Raw genomic sequence first — 17855 nt, 5'->3', positions numbered from 1 at the left:
TGAAAATGAAAATGGAAATCAACGGAGCCCATCAACATGCCGCAGCTTTCATTCAAAGCAATCTGTCTTGGAATTCAAATATGCAAAGGGTAATTAATATTCCCAGCAAAGAGCAGTGCACACGTCAATGGCAGGCCCAGAATCCCGGAGACTCGGACGCGGACTCAGATTCGGATGCGAGAGCTGACAGCGGCTGCCTCGTATCATATCAAATAACCTTCATGTGGAAACAAACGGAAAACCGGTTGCCTGCACTCCGCTTTTATAAAATTATAGCCGCTGATGGGGGGCTATGTGTGCGCGTAATAAAATTAGAAAAGCTAGAGCGGCTTCCGAGGGGGACGCGGCCTCTGGGGGTCCCAGGAAGCAGCGCCCATCAGCCCAGCAACCCACCAGCGGAGCTTGCAGCAGAGCGGAAACAGTTTGCTCTTGTTGGCCATGTTCGCCGCTTGGCTCTCAGCTGATATTGTTGCCTGTTACTTGTTAGCTGTCGACCGTTGGCAAATCTCAGATGGCTGGCCATTTCTCGACACATGACAAACATGGCTAAAGGGTAGCTTAGGGGTAGATGCAACTAACTAAGACTTCATGGTGAGCAAATTCAGGTGACTGCAAATGGCGAAGGTTTTTTAGGAATAATAAATGTTAACAGAACTCGACTAATTTTCAACATTTTCATTTGAAAAATGTACCAAGTTTTAAGCTAATAATATTCTGGTGCAAATTCAAATTTTTTCCAGGGTATTCTGGCCAGTATAGCAGCCAACTTGTTGCCCTCATTTAATTATGCAAATCCCCCAAGCATTGGCAAATAATTACGAGTACCAACACCCACTGACGGCGAACTCTCTTATCGATACGAACAAGGCTGCCGGCTCACGCCCACAAAGGGGCCCATAATATCAGCTCATTAAGTCGTCAGTGTCTAGAAAAAAATATAAAATAAAAAAAAAAGTTAACTTCCAGGCGTAACAATTGCGAGTGCAACAAAACGCTGAATATAGCCACTTCATTAGCATTGTCAAAGCCAACCCCAACCCCGAAATGTGACTCAACTTCACTCAACTCTCAGCTCAGGGAACAGAAATGGGAAATAAGTAGAGATCAAGATTCTTCAGGCCTTGTCGCCGTAATCTGCTCAACTTGATGGATGTGACTCTGTGTGGGCAAAAAACAAAAAACAAAAACCACTTAGGAGCATACATAAATATCAATTAAATGTTTGGCCACTGAACTTTTGTTTGCCTCACAAAACCGTTCAAGTTTAAGTGATTTCTGAACCATGAAAAGCCATTCCGCAGCAGTTGAAGGTCATTGTCTTGGGCGATATTCATGGCTTTTTGGGTCACAAAATTTGTGTGCTTTCCCCGAAAACACAAGCACACACACACTAATTAAATGTCACAGTCAGTAAGGTTACTTTTGGCTCAGCAATTGGGCAATTGTCGCCGGAAAGTTATGCCGAGAAGTTAACCCAGTTTTTGGCCCTGTTGACTTTAATTTGCAAACGAAATCAAAAGAGGAGAAACGGGAACTCCATGACATACCAATTTGCATAGGTGAGTGAAAACAGAAGCACAAAAAAAAAGTCAGAAAATCTTAAAACTTGCTTAGAGAATTGTTTTATTATTATTATTTTTTCTTCTTCGACAATTCGATGACCAGAACGCTAAAGAAAGAAAGCGAAGCTCAAGTCCAGGAAGCGCAAAAAATGCTGCTCAAGTGAGTCATTAAGCTGGCTGAGAGGTGTCGCCATGTCCCGTCTCTTTTGCAGTGTGGAGGCAGCCATAAAGGAAGCTCAAGGGGCAAGGGCAAACACCTGGAAGACAACAACTGAGCTTCGTTGGCTCTTTGTGTGTGGCACAAAAACACTTGGCCAGAAGGAATTTCCTGGACTCATACGGGATTTCCTTTGTGCAGCCTGACTTAAAGCGGGACATCAAGATATATTTATTTATGTTGTGTCATATAAAAATATAAATTTAAAAGAAATATTTCCAAATAGATCTTTGCAATTGTGATTCAATTAAGGTAAAATATTTGTACATTATGCAACCTTCTACTATCGTTTTTTGGCATTGTTGGCAGGAAGCAGGAGACACTACCAAAAAAGGAACAAAAAAAATTTTTTTTTACTTTACCCAAGCAAATTAGTTCAAAAATAAACGAGTAAACATTAGAATAAACCTGCCTTTCAGGTACACAAAATGGATCAAATTCATGTATTCGTTGTTCTCATTTGGCTGTTCAGTGTGAGTTTTTCAAGTATTCATATTAATAACGGATAAAGCTGTTACCAATCTCTACTCTCAGGTCTTTGCTATGCTCGTTGTTCCGTTACCAATGAAAGTATTTGGTGAACAATCAAACGTAAAAGATGAAAACCTTCAGGAAATAGATGATTCTGATTACATGGCACCGTTGAAACAGGCCTCCACACGACCCCCTGCCAAAATTCTCCAACAAAAGGGCAAGAATAAAGATCTAAAAACGTCAATGCCAAAGACAAATCGCGGGCTGCGGCTATTCCCTCAATTTGAGGGAAAACCTAAAGAAAATAAGGGTGACGAGAAAAAAGAGAGAACCGAAAAGAAAGCAATTGGTGGAATTATACCACCTGCACCTTCCACTGAGAAGACTGTAGCGATTCCCACATTTAAAACGGACTACTTGGGCAATTGGGTATATAATCCGTGGGGCGTCACTTATGGACAATTATTTCGAGACACTCGGTTTCTGGGAGGTAAATTTAGTGGGCCATACCCAGAATTTGATAGACATACGGCGATTTACAAGCCCCCCACGGATCCCAAAAAGGTGTGCAAAAATAAGCCAACAGAAATCTACAACACTCCAAAGGTTTTGAAATATCTTAAGAAGCCATTTTACCACTTTGTTCATAAACAACAGCCCTTCTTAATGGACCTACGGAAATCGATCTACGAAAAGGGCAACTCAGAAGAGTGCCATGTGCCATCACAAATAAACTGGCGAACTTATACTGAGTGTGCGATGATGAGGAACATGCGGATGGAATACCTGATACCATACTACCCGATGCGCCAAACTGCTTCTATGTGGGACTTTAAAACAAATTATCCAGGCTGGCGTTATGAAGGAAATCCATTAGACGACTATGATTATGAAGAAAAACTGAAAATGTTGCCACCGAAAAATTAATTCTGTATCTGGAATAAGCTAGCTTTTGTTGCCGTAACTTCTTTCGATGAATATGAATACAAATTTGACATTAACGTTGGCTATACAGAAAGATTGTCTTGAGGAGATCAGAAACCATTGTGAAACAGAAACTTTAATTATTAAAATATTGCAAGTGTAATCAGTAAAAGATTTAGTTCCACTTTGTTTTTTTTTTTTGGTGGTGTAGAACCTTTTTCCTGAGCTTTTGCGAAACACCTTGCCAGAAACTGCACCGCCACAACGGGAAATGGAGACGAAAAGTGCCCACTAACCACAGGCTTGGGCTGAATTGAGTTGGCATTAGTCAGGCCGAACATGGCCCAGGGAAATGGGAATTGTCTAGGGAAGAAGCACTTCAAAAGCTAACTCAGAAATACTAAGCTAAGTATATAAAATTTTGTATCATTATTATATTTCTTTTTTCAACTACGTGTACCGCTTCTCACGCTCCAGCTTTAGTTGATCGGAACAGATGTTGGCAAAAATATTTCCCGGACGTACAGAAAACATATATATAAAATTTTTCCTATTCAACTTCTTTTTTTTTTGCTGTCAGCAGACAGTGTCTAGGGGTATAAATTCGGTGAGTCTCCAAGATGTCAGAGAACTTAAGGAGTGCAAGTGCAAAGTTTAGAAATATTTATGTAAGTATTTGTATAAAGCAATCTGCTGCTTTGTTGTTCAGAGAAATAAGCTCATTATTAAGAGCAGTATATCTAAGGCGATTCGCCAATTTATAAAATATAAACCGTTTAAAAAACAACAAAGTTATATTTGTTTTGCAAGAACATACAATTTACCTCTAAACTACCAAACTGTCTGGGCAAGGTAATACAAAATCGAAGCCGGCAAAATTGAAATTCAAAACCGAACCAGTTCCTCGTTACTTTGGGGGATAGTTCAATCGTTGGAGTAAATAAACAAAATACAAAACAAAAAACCACGTACCTCGCAGCAATGCAACAAAGCAAAAAACCAAAAAAACAACCAACAAATGTGGAATAATTTGAGTCGCGCCGAGAGCATAAAACGCAGTCAAACAGTCAAATGCCATTTCCGACTGCAGTCAGACATGAATACCAACCACAACAACAAGTAAACACCAGCAACAACAATAGTGACTACAGTGAAGCCTCGTTCAGGCAACTTTAAGTAAGCATGTTTGCTTTTAACCAAATACTTAAAGTTGTTTTGATTCAACTACAAAATCTAAGAGATAATCTAAGATATAATCTTTACTTTCAGAAAGTTTGTTAATTAATTAATTTGAATATTCCCCACTTGGAATTTAGATCTATAAGGATAAGCTAGAGAAGCCCGACTGTTGAAAGCTTTGACTAGTTACCAGCACGTGGCAACCCAGACGGAAGCCAGTATAGTATGGGTGTGCCAAAGGGGGTAAAGGCAGCTACATATATATAAAGCTATAAAAAAAAGCCAGGAGGGCTTAGTGCAACCTATGTCTGACCAGATGTCTGGTCTAAATATCCAGCGAAACGAACCAGGCGACGTGTTTTATGTGTGTTCTTTGGTATTTATGGAGTTGCATGTTCAAACGAAGACAGTTGAGCTTATGTTTACTATTATTATTACTATTTTTTTGGTGGTGGCTGCTGCTGCTCCCTGAGGGAGGCCCTGGCTGCAAAGTAATTTTTCCAAGTGCAGCGGTTACATTCTTCCTCCCCGTCGAAGGTGTGCCCACGCAAAAAAACAAAAAACCTCCACACACCTAAAAAATCCACCGCATATCATGGCTAATTTGGATGGATATGGCGGTGGTGTAGCCACCTGGAACAAGAAATTGTCGCCCAAAGTGGAGCATTCAACTCTGCGGGGGTTGCCTGGAGAATTTTACGTAAACACCAAGCAATTCCGTCCCCAAAAGACAAGGAATACGAAATACCCTTTCGTTAAACTTTACGTAGAAAAAATTATAGCAGCTGAATAAAAGACTAGAAGGATAAATGTCCTAATATATCTTATTATAAAAAGGAAAATCCATTACTTTTCTTATTATTTAAACTAAAAAGAAGAGTATTTTTCTTATTTTGCTTCTTTTGACTTTAATTAAACCTCCAGCTAAAAACGATGGGCGTTGTCCGATACGAGATTCGTTTTTGTGGGCTAGTAACTTGCCTTGACTTTTTGACTTGAAGTTGATAGAAGACTTTGTTTACTACCTGCAAAGATAAGAGAAGACAAATTATAAAGTTATAGCAACAAATACAATATGCTTCATTAAAGTGAATAAATATTTGCAATTATATGTATATATATACTATATAGAGTCCCTGTATATATGGTGTTTATTGATAAAACTCCACTTGGGGGCTATTCACATCTGTCCCTATCTCCCTTTCTCTCCATTTCTGTGCTCGTGCGAATTAACCCACTTTTGTTGGCCCATTCACACCATCAACAACTGCCAACGAATTTATGATTATGAAATCGTATACGGTTTTTATTTAATTTCGTTTCATTGCATTTGTTTACCATTTGCTTTGGGCCACATGAATAAACGTTTTGTGTTAATAGGTTCAAGCGGAAATCTAGTGTGTAATTTCGCATCGAAATTTAAGCTTCATTACGCCACAAATATTGGTAGTTTATAAAATAAAATCATCCTAACAACTTTCTGAAGTTCATCTCTTTGGAACAACTTTTTCCCACAAGCAATTCTTACTTTCAAAATCATTCTTGCTCTCAGCCTGAAAATCATACCCTCCCCTCTTACTTTCTCTATCCGCTCCACCTGTTTTTCCAACTTTTCCCTCAGTTTTATATACTTTTCCCATATATCAAGCCAGCATTGTTGGTTTCCCAGACTTCTAACAAGGAAGCGGCACTCGGGATGACTTTCAAACTCCGACAGTGACCTCGGCATTGCCAAAATTGATCAAAATTCAACTAGCATTCGACTCGTTCCATTGGCTTCCCCCTCATCGCTACCCAACAACTTTGACTTTCTAAGGCTATTTATCTGTTTGTTGAGGTTTCATGGCTAGAAAGTCAGCTATGATCATAGAGTTGTAGAAAAATGCATAAGCATAAGCAAGCAAAAATCATTTTGTGGCCATTTAGCGAGCCAATAAAAGTGTGCAACCGGTCTCTGGTTTTGTATACCTCTTTGTTCAGACTAACAGGGTATGTGGCATTTTATAAGCAAGAGTTTTCAATGCCACATTTAATATTGTTTCTTTTTATGTTTGAGAGTAAAGAGTAGAGAATTTCAAGAGGTTGTAACAGGTATCCACAAGTCTAGACACTCGACCATGGCGTTCTGTCTCGCTTACGATCCCCGTATAGGCAATAGAGTGTATCTGTGAATGTGGCCATATGCATTATTAATGCCTCTGACAATTGCAACTGCATTTGGCCATGTGGCAAGGCAGCCGTCGCATTGTTTATAACTGTAATTTGCCCCAACAGCCAACTGAGAAAAGTTTACAGCGCGGGTATGTGTGAAATTTTCAAAACTGCCTAGCAGCTTAGTTCCAGTTATAGTTACAGGCCAGACTAACAAATGGTCGTGTGCAGATAAGACCCCAATTGCATTCCCCAAATTCTGTCAAGAGCAGTGCTTAATTTATTGAATTTGGAAGCCTGCGTTATATTTATAACACCCCTCGTACTCGTACACACCTGTCCACTTGCGTAATCAAATACCAATTTACGATTGTGGGCCAGAGTTGATTGTCAATCGAAAGTGTTATGTTACACGTGTGAAAGAGCTCAATTAGGCGAAATGGTAATTATTGCTTAATAAAACAAATAGAGAGGGTAAATATTTTGATAGAGAATAATTCAATAAACAACAAAACTCTTAAATAAAATATTTATACAAAGATAAGCTCTCTCTTCTCTCTATTTTCCAATAACTCTCCTTAAACAAAAGTTTTACTTCCCATTCACCTTGCCACAACGGAAATGTTTAGATTTTGTTACTCGCCTTAAATGGCAAAGTAAATTTATTAATAAATAAACACAACCAAACGAAAAAGTTGAGGAAAAACTATGTCCAGCCAAAATATTTGACGCGTATAAATAATGATTTTGTATTTGGCAAATGAATTGTCCGATATGGAATTAATGCCAGTTCGACACGCAACCAAGGCAAGACTTTTAGCCTGATTGAACAACATAATAAAATTTGAAGATATGTATACAGAGAGAGGGAGGGAATGACTGTGAATGAGTGTTTCCATATGTTGGCGAATTTTCAAAATGAATCATATATTTTATTATTTCTTGAAAGTTTTATCAAATATTTGTACAGAATGAATTTATTCCTTAGGAATATTTATTGTATTTAATAATATTTAACCTGAAGAAAACTTTCGCTACATTTTTAAAGAAAGATCGGTAGAAAGTGCCATCGAACCCAAGAAGATATGAGATATATCCATGGGGCAAGACCAAATCGATTGAACCGAAAGTTCGTCACGTTTGTTCACTTCAAAGCGTATCGATGAACCGGCAAAGATCATCGTCATGTGTTTTTCTACACTTTAATATGCTTTCGAGGCTGTTCAGTTTAAGCCACAAAAGCAGAGACGCATAAATAACCAGTGATTTCGATGATGACAATGACGGACCGCTAATCATAATTTAAACATTACAACAATGCCACAAAAACATGCATCGCCCAACCCGAGCCAAATCGACGAAACGTGCGCTTCATTAATATGTGAAAATAATAATGCGACTTACAAGCGGCGTGAAGGAAAAAAAAGCAAAGCTTTGTCGCAAAAAAACCTAACTTAAATAAATAAAATAAATTGTTGTCGACAAGTAAAAGTCAAAAGCGTTGAACGCATTTAACGAGGCGCAACAATTGAGGGAGGAAGAGGTGTGGAGGTCATTATGAAATCAAACTGAAGGTTGTCAGGAGTTGAATCACAAGCGGAGAAAGCTCATGAAATTATATAGTTAAAGATTTGTGAAATGTAATGCATTCAACAATAAAAAACATACTTTATTCTCTTGAAATAGAAACTATAACGAAGATTTGTTGTATTAATAAAACCAAGAGTTTTGTTTATTAATTATTTATAATTTTATTTTTCACATTCCCAGCTGCCACTTGACCATGTCCAATCGGAACTTTCTTTTATAAAAGAAATATAATGCAGGTTAACCTATAATTGATAAGGCGACTTTCGTTGCGATTAGAAATCCGAAAAGGCGAGGCGGAGTAAAAGTTAGGTGAAGGAAAAACCATTTAGTTGAGCGGTAATTGGGTCTAATTGCGGTCTGGTGGCAATCGAGGGTTAAAGGTGTGCTACCAATTAGCCAAAGCAAAGTGCGATTACTTTCGGGGGGGGCAATAAAAATACGAAGGTTGGAAAAGCACGCGAGGTTCCATTTCAAGTTTTTCATCTGTATCTTTTAATTAAACGTCTGAGGAGCAGTGACCCGATATATCGGCTGTCCAATTAATTAAACAAATTTATTCGGTTTGAAAACCAATTAACTTTAACTGAAGTGTGTGGAACAAGTTCTTGTTTTATTCCGTGTTTATTTGCCTATCTTGACGTAGGGAGTGAGTTTCAAGTGGCTCGTTGAGTAATCGGATAATCTTGATGCATTTAAATATAGAACAAACTTTCCACACTTGTTGTTATTCTTTCCCTCTTTTGTAAATGAAATGTAAACAAAATGAAAGAAATGTGTTTTTGAAGGGCAAACATCTTACGAGCCGGATTTGAAATAGCCACCTATGGATTTCTATTGCAATTCTTTTTAACTTCTCAAATTTGATAAAAGAAATATTTTTTTAATTAGGAAACATGCATTTAAAACGAAATTTTTTTATAGAAATAATAAAACCGAAAAAATAAATAAAAAAAATAATTTTTAGATAAATATAAAACTAGCAAAAAAAAAAAAAAAATCCTTCGAGCCGGATTTGAACCAGCGACCTATGGATTTCTATTTAAAACTCACTATCTACAGTCCACCGCTCTACCAACTGAGCTATCGAAGGTCTGTGAAACCAATCACCATTGTCAATTTGCCTCCCAAGAGAGAAAGAGAGAGGGGGAGTTAAAGACTAAAGAGGAGAGAGCGTAAGGTGTTACTATATTTATAGCTGTTTCTTGTTTAGCAAACAATATTTCAATAATAAGGTACATATATCAAACATACAGATTATTTTTAACAGAATGATAATTTTGTTATTGCCGATTTTCGGGCTCTATTCGCTATATTATTTTCAATATTTCCAATTTAAATAAATTGAAATTTCTTAAATTTCTTTATAATCCCTTGAAAGAAATGTGCTCTTGAAGGGCAAACATTTTAGAAATTTTAATCTTTTTTTTTTGGCGAATTTTGATCTGCTCTGCTTGCCGAGCAAAATCCATTCAAATGAAAACTTTAATCCGCTTGAAGCGACCTTTATGGACTTTGTGGAATGTTTTTACTACATACATATACTTTTTTTGGCGAACATTTTGCTCCAACCTTTCACACTCTACTAAATGACAGCCAGTACAAAGTTCAATAAACTCCCAAAAAAAAAAGGTACCTACTATATATTTTTTTTTGTTTTATATCCGCTTTTTCTCATCTCTCATTGAGTTGTTGGTGGATATTTAAATTGGCGTAGCAAGACACAAAGCAACAATCAAATGGAAGGAGATCAACAGCAACAATAGGGAAATATTACGGCTAGGGGTCAAGTTGAATTACTGAACAATGCCGATTTAAAATGAAACGGACAGAGAAATAAAGAAAGAGACAAAATGTGGGTGGGTTAGTTTGTTCCAATTCATTTGGCTAGAACAAACAGAAAAAAAGAGAGGTACAGAGACAAAGGAAGAAGAAATGCCATTCAATAAATTCGACAATTTTTACAGTTAGTAGTTTCATGTTCTGACATCATAACCCCATAAAACCCACACTTCCTGTGTTCAATTTTATTCTCCGAAAAAACATACGAAATCACAAAAGAGTTGGAACCCGGCATCGACTTTCTGCCCTTTTGTTCCTGGAATATAATTACGAATTCCACAATATGAAACTTATGAATAGATTGTATGTATTTTTATATATTTTATATCAAGTATAATATAACATTTTTGGTTATTTTAAGTCATATAACATTTGTTTCGCATCTTTTGCCTTTGCAAAACTAAAATTTCTCTACCTTTACCTCTCACTAGCGTTCAAACTTTTATCTGTATCTGTTGGCTATAAACCTGTAGTTTCGGCTGTATCTTATCTGTATCTGTACACATCTGACCCAACCGACTTTTTCCGTCTAATGACAAGAAACACGCGCTCATTCACACCGACACAACACTCGCATTGGAAATCACGCACTCGTAGAGTCAATTGTTTTGACCATGGCCAAGAGATGGATTTCGATATTCAATCATATTTGCTGACCCTCACACATTTTTTATTTATTTGCCATTGCCTACTTGATTTCTTTGCATTTAGACACAGCACAGTCTGCGCTCTTGTTTCAGCTCTCTTTTCTGGTTTACTGCCTATTTGGCTTATGGCTGCATTTTCCTTCCCTTTCTCTTTCGATTTTTCCGAGAGCTTTTCGCTTAATTAGTTTGCTTTTTTTTGTATTGATTTTTTTCGCATGTGTCTTATTTTCTTAGGTTTTTTTTAGCTATTTATGTTTCTTGTTTTCGTTCTCTAAGAAGGCGAACAAAAGGTATTAGCAGATAAAAAAGCAAACACTCCCACAAAAAAGGGGGCCGACCATCAAATGGTAAGAAAACAAAATTTGGCAATCGCGTTTGTTATTGATTTTGGTTTGGTTTATTTTTTTGCTAATTTGGTTAGCAAATAAAACCTTGATCTTGACCAAAGGTCTCTAGTTTTGACCTAATTACTATAACTATAATAGATGGTAAGCCTTTCAAAAAATAATTCTATTATCGTTTATAATATTGTATTTTTCTTGACCAAAACACTTGTATTTATTTGTTTCTTTTTCAGTTCTAATTTAGCCACTTGACGTTCACTTTCGCTGTGGTTTTTGTGTTACGTCTTCAGCTTATCTGTTTGCCAATTTTTTATTTTCCTTTTTAACCTGTCACTGGCTTTTGTTATTGCGCCTAATAAAATTGTTTAAATTCGGGTGATGAGCAATAAGCGTTTTATGTTTTTCTTTGATAATAAGATTTATTAATACTGTCTATTTGATATTCTTTTTTATCAGATATTTATGAACCAGAATTAGAAAGGCTTAAATATTATACAAAACCATTTATTAGTGATAATTATAAATTCTTCAATTTATTTAGAGAGCAGTTTTTCTTTTAATTTATATATTTATTTATTTTACGTTTTATATTTTTATCCCTATTACTTTTAGTTAAATTGTATTTTTTTTTCTCAAGCTGGAAACAATAAATTATAATTATTGCCAGTTAGTTTTGGTCTGGCAGTTGGCCAAAGGCAGTAATATCCGCCAAGCGAAGAAGCAGGACAAACGCAGCTGTTGCAGCTCAAAAATTAAAAATAAAAAAAAATCAACCTCCTGCAGGTTCTGAAACATTCATTTTCCCCTATTCTTCCCCTATTCAGTCTGCTCTACACGACAAGTTTTGAGGACAGACATCAGCGAGACGCATAAAGTTTGTTTCTTTTTTATTTTTCTCTAGTTTTTTACTGCCCGTCTGTCACACACAAAAAAGAGGCCTTAAAAAAAATGGCCACAAAAATAAAAGCAACTTTGGCCAGTTGTTGGCGACTGCATAATACTTCCTCTTCAAACTTGGCACAAGCCACGGCCAAAGCCAATTGCAGGCATTGCGGACCAAATTCCAATCCCACTTAATGGGTTATGACATCGATGGGTGTTCGGCATCATCGGATGGGATATTACGGGGCAAGGGATAAACTTGTAATCCAACAATTTTCTCTAATTAAGTTGTTTGTTAATAGTTCGTTAGTTGAGTAAATAAACCAGACTAAACTATGTACTATAATGATGGCGGGATGATGAGGAGGAAAGTGGTCTGTGGGGCTGTTAGCCTTTATGGGAATGTGGTCCATGGCCATGAGTTGGCAGTTCCTCTCTCTCTTCCCACAATCTACACTGAACCATGGAATTTACAGGAAGAGGACAATTACGAAAGTTTGTCGATTAAAAAGAAAGTTTAATTAAGGGAGCAACTAATATCACAGAAATGAGATAACAACCGATTGACAAGAGTAATTTTAATAGCAAGCTAAAGACATAATAATTTAGAGGCAGATTTTAATTACAACTGGATATTAGGCCAACACCTGTACTTATTTATTTTCAAAAATTCTTCTGTAATTTCTATAATTTTCTTTCCCAGACCATAAATTAGTTGCTGCATACTCCTCCCACAAAGTCTAGATCCACCTCCACGTTCCCAGCTTGAAGATCTCCCACATAAAAAATAAAACCGTTGAGGAAATACCTCGAAATAGTAGCTATAACGCTAACCACAGCGGCTATAAATGCGGCAACAAAATTCTAATTAAACTGCAATACAATGCAATTCAAGTCATTAGAAACGACCTCAAAACAATGGCTTGGGAAGAATGCGAATGCGAAAAAAGAAAGCTGAAGGAGAAAATCGAACTGAGAAGCAAGGAGGAGCAGCTCCCCGGGCATAAGTGTAAACATGGGTGTGTGGATGTTCGTGTGATTGTATGTGAAAGGAGGGCCTGTGTGCTCAGCAGCCCCATGTCTTATCGAATCGGGTTTGCCATTAACTTGGCCCGAACCAAAGTTAACTGCATTCCAGCCATACTCAAGTGCGAGTAGAACCCCTCCCAATGTCTCTCCTCTCAACCCAATGTCTGGCTCCCAACCTTTCACTCCCTTTTCCCCGGCTTCTGTTGTGGCCTGCGAGGAAGCGCCGGCAAGTTACATGATATCAATAAAAGTGCACTGTGCTAAGATAAACTTCAAGAGCACCAGAAGGCCAGACGTAAAACAGAAACAAAAGTCAGCTTGGTCTTGGCAAATAGGATATTCGGAATACCCTGCGGGATGTTCTCGTAAGTGTGGTGAGGTATGTTAATTATAAATTAATTTGGTTAAAAGGTGAAACTACTAATAGAGAAGGAATATGACTGTAAAAAACATTAAGTTGTCTTCTCTTTGTTACCATGAAAATGACCTGGGAAAGGGTATAAAAATGTCTCAGCGGAGAGGAAAAAGACAGGTAAATAGAGGAGACAGACAACAACGGCAGTAACTCTGGCAAGAACATCAAGTGAAGGGGGAGGGGCAAAGTGGGGAACCCCAGGAAATGCAGCAACAAAAATGTTGCACCTTTGTTAGCTGTTGAGGCTGCTGCGAATGCGGCTGCTGTTGCCGTTGGTGGCAACTCTTGACTTCTGGCAGCTTAATGGATATGCAACGCATATAGCAAATTATCCAAAAAATGCTGGCTAAAAGGGTAGAGGGAAAGGTAAGGTGTGCATGCAGTGTACAGGTGAAAAAGCCACACTTCTGCCGACGAAACATTCCCCCAGGTTGCCATAATTTTGAGCCTTTTTCTTTTTTGTGTTTACCTCGTTTTGTTGCCTTGGCAAATTTACAGTTGCATTCGGTGGAATGCATTTGGGAATTCTCCTTATTTTCCTGTTTTTTTTTGACCAGGTAGTAAAGGTAAATGTAAAGGTAAAAGGTGTGAATATCTTATTGGAATAAAAAATGTTTATATTTTTAAATACATATTTTAAATAAAACAATCAATTGAAAACAGTAAAATGTGTGAAAATTTTCCTTAAATATGCCTTACACAATTAAGTAACATTTTAGTGTTTCATATTATCCTCTCTTTTTCGTTCTTCTCTGCCATTCAAGCCATGCGCCATTAGTTTGAATATACGGCACAATATTTAATAGGCCCAGTTTAAAGTTGCAGGCCAATAAGCGAGCGGCTGAGATAAAAAGAACGCAGACTGGCAAAAAGGCAATAAAAGAAGACGAGGCACTGAGCCAATGATGTAGATAAAAGGAGAATGAGGCGAGGATGACTATGAGGAGCAAAAGAAGGGGCAGAGAATGCCGACGCAGTAGACATATTCAGATTTTTCATATCGCATCTATGAGATACGTGAGCTCCTTTGCATATGTAGTCAAAGTTTACAGAGAAAAACGTGCGCATGAGGAAAGAACCTTTAAAGATGTATTCTGAAAATAATTTAAGGTAATATCTTCTTAAACAAAGAAATATTTTATTCATTAATATGAAACTTAATATCTCAAAAGATTTAATTAAAAAGTTTCTTTTAAGGATCTTTGGATACAGAATGGTAAATCACACTGGAAATTTTAGATTATCTTTCCTGGTCTTTTGGAAAGGTAAGATCCTCTTGTTAAGATGCCTGCAGATAAATTGCTCAAGGCAAGGAAACGAGTTGAATTCCAAATCTAGAAAACCAAGCAGAAAGAGGAAAACAGAGACAGATACAAAGATACTCAAGGTGCGCACCTGTCGCCAGGTAAGAACGCAACCGGCAAAACGTCTTAGTCAGCAAAGTAAAGCAAAGACAAGAAAGGAAAAATAAAAAAATAACTCAAAGACAAAAGTCCAGAAAAATCACACAAACACGCGGCAAAGCAGGTAGAAAAGAGCAAATAGGAAAACAAACAAAATGGGAAAAGTAGGAAAACCGAGGGGATCCCAAATAAGCCAGAGTTTGAGACAGAGCAGGAAGAAATACAGAATAAGAATCAGAATTCACCTGTCACAGATCTTAGCATTCTTATTTCTCTCTGTTCTGAGCGGCTTTGGATATTTGATCGTGTGTTTTTGGTTTCTTGACACTCTACACTACATTGGGCGTATTTGTTTAGAGGGTATTTGGATTAATAGAATATTAAATAGGGACCACCAAGAAACAGATTTTTACTTTAAAAGTTAAAATTTATTCTAGTCTAAAGTGTAGTTTTATTAAATCTAAAAAAAAAAACAGTTTTAAGGAAATCGTAATTCAAAAGAAACTGGATGCTCCAATATTATTTGGATTGTCTAGATTTAGGCCCTAGATAATATTTTAGGTTGAACGCGATTTCAATGATTAATGAATCAAAATATTTTTAAAACCTTTTCCCATCAAACTGTAGTGTCACAATATTTCTAGATTTTTAATCTTATCAGGGCCCTTAGCTCGAATAGGGTATTATTACGATCGCTTCAAGATCTTTTATTTCACAGCTTTTGTTCGGCCTTCCGCTCTTCTTCCCGAGCTCCCAGTGTGTGTGTTCCCGCCGCAATTTATTTTTAACCCTTGGGTAACTTTAATGGGCTTAAACCGGCCGCTGCCGTCGGCTCAAAATGAAAACACCACAAAGTACGCAGGGGAAAACTTCACAAATTAGTCATTGTGATTAATGCTGCTGACGATGCTGTCTCTGTCTAGTTCCTAGACGAAACGTGTCCAAGTTGCACTGATTTATTTCGTGTGAGCTTTTTGAAAAAGATTATAGGTGTCTACTGGGAGGAAGGGGGGGGATTGGGGGATGCCTTGTGCAACTCTTGAAATGCCCCTCTGCATTTATCTAGATCACCGGACCGTAAAGAGGTGGCGAGGGGGCGGCTGGATCTTAGTGTTAAATGCATGTGTTTGGGTCAAGTTCAGCAATTTGGTTTGGTTTGGCTGGTTTTATGGTTTTATTTGGTTTAAAATTTAAACGGATTGCAGGCCTTTTGGATTTTATGAGATTCTTTAAATATTTTGCAAGTTTTGGGATAGAAAAAATACACAACCTTGAAAAGATTACTAGGAATTTAAGCGTAGAACGAGTTAAATGTAATGTCAAAAACGCTCTTTTTTGTTGAAAATCAATGATTCTTAGGAAAACTAACTTGGTAAAAAAGTACATTTTGTTTAAGCTACTTTTTCTGCAATTCTTTTTATTACAATATTAATTAAAATAAACTTTTCAGATATATAGTTTACACTTTCAGAAATTTTTTACCAGTTTCCAGTTCTAACTTCCGCAGACTCCTAAACCTTCAATGTGTTGATGCTTTTTTTGTTGCCGGGCCTTGCGACATGGCCTTCAAAATATGTACACATTGAGAAATTGCGAGGCCGCGCTCAGCTGAGAGCGGAAAACCACCCCCAAAAGGGGGTGGCTCATCCATCCACCTTTAGCCCAAAGTCTAGGCAAAAACACCGAATTTCGACACACACGCAGCACATCCTCCGGGCTCTGAAGGAATTCGTCAACCCCCAAGAATAAAACAGGCCCGAAAATGGAAATTCACTTATTGAAAATGGGTCAAACGCACCTTTAGTGGGGAATTCCTTCGAATATTGCTGATAAAACAGGATTTTTGTAGTTATTTTTAGTGATTCCTGTTTGTCTCGTTCCTTTCAACGGGTTTCCTTTTCCCAAAAACCTTTTTTTTCTGTGTATCTTTCCGGTTCCGTATTTTTTTATTTTTTAAATATGATTTATTTTTTGTTTTTAGATTTTTTTAATTGTTTTTTTTTTTTAATTTTTGGGAAATTCTTTTCTAAATTCCCTCAACCTTTTGTTTTTGTTGTTATGGTTTTTCTGTTTTTACTTTTTGCAGACAGGTGCACCAACAACAAAAACAACACACGCACACACTTACAATTTTTTGCACACACAAACACAAGCACACACAGAGGGACGCCGTGTGTGTGGCTTTGAACTTCTTCTTTTCCTTCTTTCTCCTTGCTTTTTTGTGCTTTTCTGCTTTTGCCCGCTGTTTTGCGCACACTATTCGTTGTATTTGGCCACCTCTTTATCTAATCTCGGTCCGGTCAAGATAATAGCTGCGACTTAATCAGACACTTGGACTAATTGAATATTATTTGTATTTCTTCGCTACTTCTTCTTCTTCTTTGCAAACGCCGCACGCCGCCAAACACAAAAACACAGGCAAAGAAACACACACTCACACACACGCGCGCGAAACGACGACGAAGCGGAGCAGCCGATTAACACGTCCAAACAGATGGACGGACATGAAACAACATGAATAGAGATGAAAAAACAGGAAAAAACACGATAAGACACGAAAAACATCGATTTAAACATCGATTAAAACATCGATATTAATTTTAAAAAATCGCCTTTATTTTTCTTTAATTTTCTGTATTTTTTTTATATTTTTTAGCTCCTATTTATACTTAGTATTAATATAATTAATATTTAGCAAGTGTAAGTGTAAAAGTAAATTGTCAAAACAAAGTTTTACACGTTTACAGAACAACGGTGTCAAATTTTCTATGGGAATGTTAAGTTTGGGGTCGAATTCTCGTTTTTGGGGTCGAATTCTCTTGTAGAATGTAAAATGTAAGTAAAATGATTTGTTACACTGTTTGTTAACATAGAATTGCTTTCGATCACAGAATTGAGTAAGATAACATTATCCTCTCTAAGGATCTGTTTTCGTTAACAGACTTAGAGGTGGGCAAACATCGATCGAAACATCGATATTTTGGTAACGTTTTACACGTAAACAGACCAGCGATGCCAGATTCTAAGTGTAAAATGTCAAATGTAAGTTAACAGAGATGAACGAAAAATCTGACAGCAATGGAGTGTTGCCAACAGCGAACAGTGTTGCCCAATTTTCTCATTTAGAAAAATCAAAATTTAATGGTGACGCCCTCTAACGGGTTCTTCTTACTTTATTTTAGTTTCCAATTTCACCGCT

The 17855-nt window shown here is 37.2% G+C and overlaps 2 protein-coding genes and 1 non-coding gene across 7 annotated transcripts in view; 1 reads left to right on the top strand and 2 right to left on the bottom strand.

Annotated features, from left to right (window-relative positions):
* Positions 1–17154, bottom strand: part of Wdr62 (WD repeat domain 62) — a 66191-nt gene extending 49037 nt beyond the window's left edge. For 3 of the 5 annotated variants that reach the window (XM_070283473.1, XM_070283477.1, XM_017166614.3), the window contains exon 1: positions 16455–17154. The gene's annotated coding sequence lies outside the window, so the exon portion shown is untranslated. Of the gene's footprint in view, positions 1–5337; positions 5382–16454 lie in introns of all 5 variants that reach the window. The other 2 variants (XM_070283474.1, XM_070283475.1) reach the window with 2 other exon arrangements.
* Positions 2128–3351, top strand: LOC108074532 (uncharacterized). The gene is made up of 2 exons (XM_017166616.3): positions 2128–2252; positions 2314–3351. The coding sequence occupies exons 1-2, from the start codon at positions 2208–2210 to the stop codon at positions 3178–3180; spliced, it is 912 nt and encodes a 303-aa protein (XP_017022105.1). The 5' UTR covers positions 2128–2207; the 3' UTR covers positions 3181–3351.
* On the bottom strand, positions 9095–9187 carry TRNAY-GUA (transfer RNA tyrosine (anticodon GUA)). The gene is made up of 2 exons: positions 9151–9187; positions 9095–9130 (listed from the first exon to the last, which is right to left on the bottom strand). It is a non-coding gene; the product is annotated as a tRNA-Tyr (tRNA).
* Positions 17155–17855: the final 701 nt, after the last annotated feature.

Source organism: Drosophila kikkawai, chromosome 2L (genome assembly GCF_030179895.1).
Source record: "Drosophila kikkawai strain 14028-0561.14 chromosome 2L, DkikHiC1v2, whole genome shotgun sequence".
Lineage (NCBI taxonomy): Eukaryota > Metazoa > Arthropoda > Insecta > Diptera > Drosophilidae > Drosophila > Drosophila kikkawai.
The sequence above is the reverse complement of the archived record's forward strand: the minus strand, read 5'-3'. Positions and strand labels throughout refer to the sequence as shown.